At 36.0% G+C, this 13,036-nt stretch overlaps 1 protein-coding gene across 1 annotated transcript in view; it reads left to right on the forward strand.

Moving 5' to 3' along the window:
* CATSPERB (catsper channel auxiliary subunit beta) overlaps nucleotides 1–13,036 on the forward strand; it is a 67,049-nt gene that overhangs the window by 48,428 nt on the left and 5,585 nt on the right. The window contains exons 10-12 of the mRNA XM_007471901.1: nucleotides 2,975–3,085; nucleotides 9,659–9,794; nucleotides 12,313–12,413. Coding sequence (XP_007471963.1) covers nucleotides 2,975–3,085; nucleotides 9,659–9,794; nucleotides 12,313–12,413 — 348 coding nt within the window. The remainder of the gene's footprint in view (nucleotides 1–2,974; nucleotides 3,086–9,658; nucleotides 9,795–12,312; nucleotides 12,414–13,036) is intronic.

Below are 13,036 nucleotides of genomic sequence, written 5' to 3' on the forward strand. Positions count from 1 at the left end.
CTTTCCCCTTGACCTCTCCCTAGCTCTCATTTGAATTTCAAAGAGCATAGGTAGAGTGAAAACATTGTTTTTTAAATGAAAGGGACCTCAAACCCATCTCACAGCTCTGTGAAAGGAATAATGTCCAAAAGGAGAGAATAGTGTTTGCTCCAACATAGACTCATTTGAACTCCTGCCGAGGATCCGCCTAGAAAATAACCAAACCCCAGCAGCACTCTGCCTCTCTGGAGTCAGGGAGAGCAAGGTAGAACAGAGAGAAACCACTAGCCTCAAAAGAAGAATACATCAGGACTTCCCTGGTGGTCCAGTGGGTAAGACTCCGAGCTCCCAATGCAGGGGGCCTGGGTTTGATCCCTCATCAGGGGAACTAGGTCCTGCGTGCAGGCCGCAACTAAGAAGCCTGCATGCATATGTAACTAAAGATCCCGCATACCGCAATAAAGACCCGGTGAAGCCTAAATAAATAAATAAATAAATACTTTTTTAAAAAAAGAAAAGTACATCATGGGGTGGCTTCCCAAGGAATCCTCACAGATACCTGTAATATCTCTCTTGAGAAAAACGCAGCTAACTGCATATACATATGGACAAGCAGACATTCATATCCATTCATGAACATACACACACACACAAAGACAGAAAATGGTTGTTTCTTTTGTTTAAAACTCTTCATCATCTTCCCGTCTCATTCAGAGTAAAAGCCAGATTCTTACAATAGTTTATAAGGTCCTCTGTGGTTCAGCCTTAGCTTCACATCTGACCTGATTTCCCGCAGGTCACTCTGTTCTGCACACATTAGCCTCCTTGCTGTTTTTCAAGTATACCAGACATATTTCCACCTCAGGGTCTTTAAGTTTCAAAAATTTCCTCTGTCTGGAATGTACTTCTGCCAGATATCACATAGCGCATTCCATCACCATCTTCAGATTTTTGCTTAAATGTCACCATCATTGTGAGACCTTCCTTGGCCACTCTATTTAGGATTGTAACCTCCACCTCCACTGATGCCCACTCCTGTCCCCCTTCCCTACCTTATTTTTCTTCACTGCACTTTTACAATTTTACATATTTTACCCATTTATTTATTGTATTTCATTAAAAGGTAAGCTACATAAAGCAGGGTTATTGTTGGGGTTTTTTTGATCTATTTTATTCTCTACCATATCTTTAGTACCCAGAAAAGTGCCCGACATAGGGAGTGCTTAAAAACTGTTCAACAAATGAATAATACACATTTATACACATATGATTACACACACACACACACACACACACACACACACACACATACACACACACACGAGGTTGACTTCTTGTTGAATCTTGGATTTCAAGGTAAGCAGCTCTGCTCCAGGCAATGAGCAACTCAAATACTGAATTCTTCAATTGCAGTTTCTTCCAAAGATAAAGTCTGATATGTCACTAGATGCAACCTCATCTATTGAAATATGAGTTTAATATATTTACGTGGAAATCCTTCATTTGGATTTTTTTTTCCTTCTGGATTTTCTTGGGAGTTGAATAGGAAATGTATCTAATTTACACATAAGTAAATAACAGGTTTTGGGGGGGCACCTTTTATACATTCAACAAATGTGAATTGCAGCATTTCCAGAGTTATCAGACACTGTACAAACAGATATTCTCTGGGGAGACAACAGTGAACAAGATAAACATGACATCTTTGTGGACTTTAATGGGGGAGAATAAGCTTTAAAAGTTATACAAATTAAATAGCATCATCTAGTGGAGCAGACTACTCAAAATTTATGTAATTCTGCCTCTGATCACCTCAAAATATAACAGCTGGGGAAAAAGTACATCTGAACCAACACTGTGACTTCTTGTTATGCTGACATCATCCCCTTACTAGACAATCATGTGTGATGTCATTCCAGATACAGAGTTGGCAGTTAGACTCTCCAAGGATAAGCAGACAACTGTAAAACACCAAATATTTGAAGAAAACTTCCACAATAAAAAAGAAGCATAAATCTAAACAACTAAAAAACTCATGCCTTGGAAAACAGTATCATAAATACAAGCAAACTTTAGAATAAGCAAAATAATTATTTCAGAACAGTTTAGGTCATATTGCAACCATGAAAAAAAATTGGAGACAGACATCACACACACAAAAAAGATGTCAGAAATTTAAAATGAAATCATGAAACAGCTCAAAAGGTTGGAAGAGCTGAATGAACCTAACTAAGCAGCAAATTAGTTCTGAAATTAGATAGTGGTGATGACTGAATAACATTGTGAGTATACTAAAACCCACTGCATTGTACACTTAAAAATGGTAAATGTTATCTCAATAAAAAGAAGAAAAAAAGAAGCAATGAGGATGAGAATGGTAATCTTAAAAGAAGTAGAAGGAAGAATAACGTTTTTAGAAATAGAGTTGATTATCAAAATCAAAAGCCAGTTCTTTGAAAAAACAAATAAACCAATAAAAACAAATAAAAACGAATAAACCAATAAACCAAGCAAGAGTGATCAAATGAAAAAATGAATGACAAGTGGACGGTTATAGTGGAGATTTTAAACAGCCTTAGTGACTGCTATGAGGAGAGATAAGTACAAAATAGTAGGTTTGGAGAGTATCCATAGTCGGCAGCCCATCATATCAAGTCTGTTCGTTTAGGTCTCAGTTTCCATGCCAGCGATGGAGGTGGGCATCTTAATTACTGCATTCAGAAAGACACAGGCTTTCTGGGTGCCATGCATGTTGACTATCAGCTGCCCTGAGGTAAACTGGCAAGCAGCTGAGTGATACTTGGGTTCATTCCAAGCAAAGAGACAAAATTCAGAAATACTGTGCTTTTACCTTATTATTAATGGATTTTTTCCCTTTTTAACTTCTCAGGGATTTTATTCATTCAGGTAACAAATATTTATTGCACATTTACTCAGTTTGCGTAAATCCTGCCACCAAGAAAAGCATGTCAACCTATTTTAATTCTATTTGCAGAAATCTGGTAAATTCAAACAGTGTGCAAATGTGTCTACTCGGGAGGAATGTAATTGCACAAATGATCAGAAGTTTTCACATGCTGTTGCTTTCTCAGATTGCAGAGAAAAGGTAAGATAATCTTTAATTTCCTGAAGACAGAGTATTTTCATATTAATAAGACTTTGAAATGCACATTTTGGTTAAACATGAAAACTAAGACACAGAAATACTGTTTTATTATGACATAGAATTAAATATGACATAGAGCTAAAAATATTTGAATTTAAATGTCCCCAGGCACGGTAATTAACTTCATCTGTAGAATAGAATAATATCTGCATTGCCTTGTTCATTTCACAGGTTCTTATAAAGATACGCACACACACATGCTTCTATCTATGTGAAAACAATGTATAACCTGTCAAACGCTACACTAGGTTATGGTGAATATTGATTCATTTTAAAAAGTATTGACTATCAAACATGTATCAGGTTCTGAGAATATAGAACTTAAAGCTCAAGGTACTAGTGACGAAATAGAAGACAGTATAATATGTTGGTTAAGAGAATGGGTTCTGTGTCAAATACTTCCTTCTGTTAGGCTCCAAACATTCAGACATGTATCAAGTTGATGTTGGTGTCTACATTAGCTGACTTACCTGTGCACTTGGTGTAACTTTCAAGTAGATCTATTTCAAAGGCCTTGTTGGACTATATATGGCATTATTTTAAATGATTTTATACAAGGATAAGATCGCTTACTATAATATTGGGCATAGAGTCAGCAGTCAATAAACTATGAGGGTTGCTATTGTATACCTCCACAACTCCACCGTTGTTGAATTCCAGTATTTATTGAGAATTTACTGTCTACCATGTACTGCTCTAAGGCTTCTCCATAACTTGTCTCACTTCATTTGAGGCACAGAGAAGCCTGGTAATTTGCCAAAGACCACATCATTAATATGTGATGGAGCTAGATTTGAACTCCAGAGCCTGAGTTTAATGAGTGTGGTTGAAAGATCTTGACTGGGAGGGCAGCCAGCAGAAGCAAGAAGAACTACAGTACTGCAGCCTGTGGAACAAAAACCACATTCACAGAAAGATAGACAAGATGAAAAGACAGAGGGCTATGTACCAGATGAAGGAACGAGATAAAACCCAGAAAAACAACTAAACAAAGTGGAGATAGGCAACCTTCCAGAAAAAGAATTCGGAATAATGATAGTGAAGATGATCCAGGACCTTGGAAAAAGAATGGAGGCAAAGATGGAGAAGGTGCAAGAAATGTTTAACAAATACCTAGAAGAATTAAAGAACAAACAGAGATGAACATACAATAACTGAAATGAAAAATACACTACAAGGAATCAATAGCAGAATAACTGAGGCAGAAGAACAGATGCATGACCTGGAAGACAGAATGGTGGAATTCACTGCTGTGGAACAGAATAAATAAAAAAGAATGAAAAAGAAATGAAGGCAGCCTAAGAGACTTCTAGGACAACATTAAACACAACAATATTCGCGTTACAGGGGTCCCAGAAGGTGAAGAGAGAGAGAAAGGACCCGAGAAAATATTTGAAGAGATTATCTTAGAAAAATTCCCTAACATGGGAAAGGAACTAGCCACCCAAGTCCAGGAAGCGCAGTGAGTCCCATACAGGAAAAACCCAAAGAGAAACATGCCGAGACATATAGTAATCAAATTGGCAAAAATTAAAGGCAAAGAAAAATTATTGAAAGCAGCAAGGGAAAAATGACACATAACATACAAGGGAACACCAATAAGGCTAACTGCTGATTGCTCAGCAGAAACTCTACAAGCCAGAAGGGAGTGGCATGATATACTTAAAGTGATGAAAGGGAAGAACCTACAACCAAGATTACTCTACCCAGCAAGGATTTCATTCAGATTCAATGGAGAAATCAAAAGCTTTACAGACAAGCAAAAGCTAAGAGAATTCAGCACCACCAAACCAGCTCTACAACAAATGCTAAAGGAACTTCTCTAAATGGGAAACACAAGAGAAGAAAAGGACCTACAAAAACAAACCCCAAACAATTAAGAAATTGGTCATGGGAACATACATATCGATAATTACCTTAAACATGAATGGATTAAATGCTCCAACGAAAAGATACAGGCTTGCTGAATGGATACAAAAACAAGACCCATCTATATGCTGTCTACAAGAGACTCACTTCAGACCTAGGGACACATCCAGACTGAAAGTGAAGGGATGGAAAAAGATATTCCATGCAAATGGAAATCAAAAGAAAGCTGGAGTAGCAATTCTCATATCAGATAAAACAGACTTTAAAATGAAGAATGTTACAAGAGACAAGGAAGGACACTACATAATGATCAAGGGATCAATCCAAGAAGAAGATATAACAATTATAAATATGTATGTACCCAACATAGGAGCATTCAATACATAAGGCAACTGCTAACAGCTCTAAAGAGGAAATCAACAGTAATGCAATAATACTGGGGAATTTTAACACCTCACCTATACCAATGGACAGATCATCCAAACAGAAAATTACTAAGGAAACACAAGCTTTAAATGACACAATAGACCAGATAGATTTAATCGATATTTATAAGACATTCCATCCCAAAACAGCAGGTTACACTTTCTTCTCAAGTGCGCATGGAACATTCTCCAGGATAGATCACATCTTGGGTCACAAATCAAGCCTCAATAAATTTAAGAAAATTGCAGTCATATCAAGCATCTCTTCTGACCGCAATGCTATGAGGTTAGAAATCAATTACAGGGAAAAAAATGGAAAATACACAAACACATGGAGGCTAAACAATACATTACTAAATAACCAAGAGATCACTGAAGAAATCAAAGAGGAAGTCAAAAAATACCTAGAGACAAATGGCAATGAAAACACGACATTCCAAAACCTATGGGATGCAGCAAAAGCAGTTCTAAGAGGGAAGTTTATAACTCTACAAGCCTACCTCAAGAAACAAGAAAAATCTCAAATAAACAATCTAACCGTACACTTAAAGGAACTAGAGAAAGAAGAACAAACAAAACCCAAAGTCAGCAGAAGGAAAGAAATCATAAAGATCAGAGCAGAAATAAATGAAATAGAAACAAAGAAAACAATAGCAAAGATCAATAAAACTAAAAGCTGGTTCTTTGAGAAGATAAACTAAATTGATAAACCATTAGCCAGACTCATCAAGAAAAAGAGGGAGAGGACTCAAATCAATAAAATTCGAAATGAAAAAGAAGTTACAATAGGCAGCACAGAAATACAAAGCATCCTAAGAGACTACTACAAGCAACTCTATGCCAATAAAATGGACAACCTGGAAGAAATGGACAAATTCTTAGAAAGGTATAACCTTCCAAGACTGAACCAGGAAGAAATAGAAAATATGAACAGACCAATCACAAGTAATGAAATTGAAACTGTGATTAAAAATCTTCCAACAAACAAAAGTCCAGGACCAGATGGCTTCACAGGTGAATTCTATCAAACATTTAGAGAAGAGCTAACACCCATCCTTCTCAAACTCTTCCAAAAAATTGCAGAGGAAGGAACACTCCCAAACTCATTCTATGAGGCCACCATCACCCTGATACCAAAACCAGACAAAGATGCTACAAAAAAAGAAAATTACAGACCAATATCACTGATGAATATAGATGCAAATATCCTCAACAAAATACTAGCAAACAGAACCCAACAACACATTGAAAGGATCATACACCATGATCAAGTGGGATTTATCCCAGGGATGCAAGGATTCTACAATATATGCAAATCAATCAATGTGATACACCATTTCAACAAATTGAAGAATAAAACCCATATGATCATCTCAATAGATGCAAAAAAAGCTTTTGACAAAATTCAACACCCATTTATGATAAATACTGTCCAGAAAGTGGGCAAAGAGGGAACTTACCTCAACATAATAAAGGTCATATATGACAAACCCACAGCAAACATCATTCTCAAGGATGTCCTCTCTTGCCACTATTATTCAACATAGTTTTGGAAGTCCTAGCCACAGCAATCAGAGAAGAATAAGAAATAAGAGGAATACCAATTGGAAGAGAAGAAGTAAAACTGTCACTGTTTGCAGATGACATGATACTATACGTAGGAAATCCTAAAGATGCCACCAGAAAACTACTAGAGCTTATCAATGAATTTGATAAGTTGCACAACACCGGACTCTCAACCACTGTGCCACCAGGGAAGCCCTCTCACCACTATTATTCAACATAGTTTTGGAAGTCCTAGCCACGGCAATCAGAGAAGAAAAAGAAATGAAAGGAATACAAATTGGAAAAGAAGAAGTAAAACTGTCACTGCAGATGACATGATACTATACATAGAGAATCCTAAAGATGCCACCAGAAAACTACCAGAGCTAATCAATGAATTTGGTAAAGTTGAAGGATACAAAATTAATGCACAGAAATATCTTGCATTCCTATATACTAATGACGAAAAATCTGAAAGAGAAATTAAGGAAACACTCCCGTTTACCAGTGCAACAAAAAGAATAAAATACCTAGGAATATACCTACCTGGGCATACAAAAGACCTGTATGCAGAAAACTATAAGACACTGATGAAAGAAATTAAAGATGATACCAACAGATGGAGAGATATACCATGTTCTTGGATTGGAAGAATCAATATTGTGAAAATGACTATACTACCCAAAGCAATCTACAGATTCAATGCAATCCCTATCAAATTACCAATGGAACTAGAACAAAAAATCTTAAAATTTGTATTTTCTTTCGGAACTAGAACAAAAAACCTTAAAATTTGTATGGAGACACAAAAGACCCCGAATAGCCAAAGCAGTCTTGAGAGAAAAAAGCAGAGCTGGAGGAATCAGACTCCCTGACTTCAGACTATACTACAAAGCTACAGTAATCAAGACAATGTGGTACTGGCACAAAAACAGAAATATAGATCAATGGAACAAGATAGAAAGCCCAGAGATAAACCCATGCATCTATGGTCAACTAATCTATGACAAAGGAGGCAAGGATATACAATGGAGAAAAGTCAATCTCTTCAATAAGTGGTGCTGGGAAAACTGGACAGCTACATGTAAAAGAATGAAATTAGAACACTCCCTAACACCATACACAAAAATAAACTCAAAATGGATTAGAGACCTAAATGTAAGACCAGACACTATAAAACTCTTAGAGGAAAACATAGGAAGAACACTCTTTGACATAAATCACAGCAAGATCTTTTTTGATCCACCTCCTAGAGTAATGGAAATAAAAACAAAAGTAAACAAATGGGATCTAATGAAACTTAAAAGCTTTTGCACAGCAAAGGAAACCATAAACAAGACAAAAAGACAACCCTCAGAATCCGAGAAAATATTTGCAAATGAATCAATGGGCAAAGGATTAATCTCCAAAATATATAAACAGCTCATGCAGTTCAATATTAAAAAAACAAAGAACCCAATCCAAAAATGGGCAGAAGACCTAAATAGACGTTTCTCCAAAGAAGACATACAGATGGCCAAGAAGCACATGAAAAGCTGCTCAACGTCACTAATTATTAGAGAAATGCAAATCAAAACTACAATGAGGTATCACCTCACACCAGTTAGAATGGACATCATCAGAACATCTACAGACAACAAATGCTGGAGAGGGTGTGGAGAAAAGGGAACCTTCTTGCACTGTTGGTAGGAATGTAAATTGGTAGAGCCACTTTGGAGAACAGTATGGAGATTCCTTAAAAAACTAAAAATTGAATTACCATATTGACCCAGCAATCCCACTACTGAGCATATACCCAGAGAAAACCATAATTCAAAAAGACACATGCACCCCAATATTCATCGCAGCACTATTTTCAATAGCCAGGACATGGAAGCAACCTAAATGCCCATCGACAGATGAATCGATAAAGAAGGTGTGGTACATATATACAATGGAATATTACTCAGCCATAAAAGGGAACGAAATTGGGTCAGTTGTAGAGATGTGGATGGATCTAGAGACTGTCATACAGAGTGAAGTAAGTCATAAAGAAAAACAAATATCGTATATTAATGCATATATGTGGAACATAGAAGAATGGTACAGATGAACCGGTTTGCAGGGCAGAAATTGAGACACAGATGTAGAGAACAAACGTATGGACACCAAGCGGGGAAAGTGGCAAAGCAGGGTGGTGATGGTGGGATGAAATGGGAGATTGGGATTGACATGTATACACTGATGTGTATAAAATGGATGACTAATAAGAACCTGCTGTATAAAAAATAAATAAAGTAAGATAAAATTTTAAAAAAAAACGATGATGACTGGCAGGGAGAGGACCATTAAGGGATTTGGGCAAGACCCAATTCATGCAGTATCTTAGGGTATATGGGTCGGCCGAAGAAGTGTGGATACCATAATAGCAAATTCCTGTGAAAAAAGACCGACAGAAAGGCAGGAGTTTTGTTACCACAGTCTTTGTGCACTACTTTTGGAGTTCACAGCGATTCTACTATAAGACAGATTTTTTTTTTTTTTTAATGCTCTGAGAAGGCAGAAACCCTCAGAAGCACATTTCATATAGAATAGACAAATTCTTGGGAATACATCTATTCATTCTTTACCAGGAAATGAAGAGTTAGTATTGAATTTTCCAAATTTACATTCATTCTTGGCATTTGCATTTTAGGTTCCTCGTTTTAAGTTTCCAGTTACACAATATCCAATTTCTTTGAAAATTTACAGTGAGGATGGACATATCCCAGTGGAAACTCCATACCTGGTTACTGTGACTGAAGTGAATAACAGGGAAAACTGGAACCTAAGTAAGGTTTGCTTTCTTCTACAATTATTACAGCTATGCGTACTGTTGTTATTGTGTAGAGAAGTGGTTTACAAAACTGTTTACACAAAAGATAATTGAGAGCTCTTTGTAAAAGAAGTCGAATCAGTTGTCATGTTGCTGTTCATGCTGCTTCTATCATCTCACACTTCTTTCTTTTTTTTTTTTTGAAGTATAGGTGATTTACAATATCATGTTAGTTTCAGGTGTACAGCACAGTGATTCAGTTATATATATATATATATATATATATATATATATATATTCTTTTTCAGATTCTTTTCCCTTATAAGTTGTTAAAAAATATTGAGTAGAAAAAAAAATATTGAGTAGAGTTCCCTGTGCTATACAGTAGGTCCTTGTTTGTTATCTATTTTATATATAGTACTCTGTATATGTTAATCCTCACCTTCTAATTTATCCCCTCTCCACCTGCTTCCCCTTTGGTAACCACAAGTTTGTTTTCTATGTCTGTGTGTCTCACACTTATTTCATCATCACTTCCAGTGACCTGGACTCAGAGCCATTTTGTAGATTAGCAGCAAAAATGATTGAATTTGTGCTACACGTTGGTCTGGTATCTCCTTTCATTGCTTTTGCAATGTTATGGAGGGAGATATAAAACGTGTTGCCAGATTATCTATAGGATCTATCTTCTAATTATATGAGAAAAGTTTCTTAAATATTTTATGGTAAAATAATTGAAAGGATGCAGAAGTATTTCTAAATAAGTAAAATGAAATCTACCACAATTCAATTTTACCTCAAATATTTACTTTTTTGTTACACAATTGTGTTTGTTCACGAATGCGTACTTTTAAGGAGATCGATAGGTTGATAGATCAATAGATAGAGTTAAATGAAATTTCCTAATGTTATAAAACATCCAGACATTTGGTATTCAGTGAGAGTCTTACTCTGCCCAACATATGCATTTTTGAATTGAAAAATTGAGCAAAGAGAATTAGTAAATATTTTGCTTTAACTAACACCCTCATTTTCTATGGTGTGCTAGAGCCTGCTCTTTTTGAGCACTGATTGTTAAATATTCAAGCATATGGCATACTGGTTGTTAAACCATTCGTTGCTTAAAATTAAGCATGATGATATTCACATCCTGTATGGAGAAAAGGGAACCCTCCTACACTGTTGATGGGAATGAAAATTGGTGCAGCCACTATGGAGAACAGTATGGAGGTTCCTTAAAAACCTAAAAATAGAATTACCATATGACCCAGCAATCCCACTCCTGGGTATGTAGCCCAACAAAACTATAATTCAAAAAGATACATGCACCCCTATTTTCATAGCAGCACTATTTGCAATAGCCAAGAGATGGAAGCAAGCTAAATGTCTATGGACGGATGAGTGGTTAAAGAAGATATGACATACACACACACACACACACACACACACACACACACATATATACATACACACACACAATGGAATATTACTCAGCTATAAAAAAGAATGAAATAATGCCATCTGCAGCAATGTGGATGGACCTAGAGATTATCATACTAAGCCAAGTAAGAAAAAGACAAATATCATATGATATCACTTATGTGTGGAATCTAGAATATGATACAAATGAACTTATTTACAAAACAGAAACAGACTCACAGACATAGAGAACAAATTTATGGTCACCAAAGAGGAAAGGAGGTGGGAGAGGGATAAATTAGGAGTTTGAGATTAGCAGATACACACTACTGTATACAAACTAAATAAATAAATAACAAGTCCTATAGTTCCACAGGGAACTATACTCAATATCCTATAATAACTTAGAAAAGAATATGAAAAATTATTTATATATATAAATATATATATATATAACTGAATTACTTTGCTGTATACCAGAAACTAACATAACATTGTAAATCAACTATACTTCAATTAAAAAAATTTTTTTTAATTAAAAAAGAATTCACACCCTGAAAATTGGCAAACGCTACAGTCGGAGCTCTTTTTTAACCCCTTTAGATCCCATGTACCTTTACACCACTGCAATTTCTAAGCCCCACACTACATGTCTTGTTTAAGAAAGAATTACAAGAAGATAGGAGTAACTGATCAGTTCTTTCAGAAAAGATTTAAGTGATCTAAGTGATCTAATTGTGGAACTTCTCTGCTACCTTACTGGAAATCATTTACCAACTGCTAAGGTAGTCCTGAAATTGTCTCATTGCCAAATACCCAAAATATCTGCAGGTCAGGATAGTCATAAGCATAGGGCAGGAAAGAAAGGTCAGCCTGAATTAAGGTGGTAAGAGGTCATCCTTCTTGACGATGCCCCTGAGAAGATGCAGTGTCAGATGCTAGGCCTAATTTCCCCTAAATATATTCTCCACAGAGTCAAACAGAACTAAAATTATGTATAATTTAGCCATGTTATGGAGTGGAATCTTTCATTGTACCTTACTGTATTTAAGAAGCTTTACACAGAATGAGAACATAGCATACATGTGCTTAAAATATACTTTGTGTAACTTTAGAACACACTGTGCCAGAAAATGTAAAAAAAATGAAAGACTACTTAGAATCGATTCTTCATGTTCCAGTGTATAATCCTTTAGGCCTCAACCTAAGTATAAAGGTAAGTTGACAGCATTTTTGTTTTTCCTGTTTTGAGTTTAGATGAAACCTGTATGTCTTTGGCTTTAGTTTTAAAGGATAGGTATCCATGAGTGGTGGAAATAGCATCGCTACTTGGAGTTTATTTTTCCTCCATTTCCCTTGATGCTATTATAATATTTCTAAAGATATATGAATGTTGAATTTAACATTAACTTACCATGTTTTGAGCTAAAGTGCAAGACTAATAGATTATCAAGGTGGAGCAGAAAAGGTGTTTCCAAAAGTTAGGGGGAAATGGGCTCAGTATTCTTCACCTGGACTTGTACAGACACATGTCTTCTGGGTTCAGCTGCCCCTAAGAACACATCAAGTTGACATAATCTAGGTGATTGTTGTGAAAGCCGATAAAAGTTAGGGGACATCTCAAAACCATGGATATGTGGATTAGCCCAAAGTACTCATCAAGGTCACGTTAGATTTTATGTTTCTGTTTCTTCATTCAAAAAGAAGAAAGTGTCAACTATCGAATCCCTCTGTTTCTAACGCTTGTCCTTCTCCCTTCATTTTTATTTTGATACATGAAGCATATGCCCAAGAACCTTAGGAAAGAGGTTGGAATTTTTCTGTGCAGAATCTGTAGGG

This window comes from Lipotes vexillifer, unplaced genomic scaffold, assembly GCF_000442215.2.
Source record: "Lipotes vexillifer unplaced genomic scaffold, Lipotes_vexillifer_v1.1 scaffold751, whole genome shotgun sequence".
Taxonomy (NCBI): Eukaryota; Metazoa; Chordata; class Mammalia; order Artiodactyla; family Lipotidae; genus Lipotes; species Lipotes vexillifer.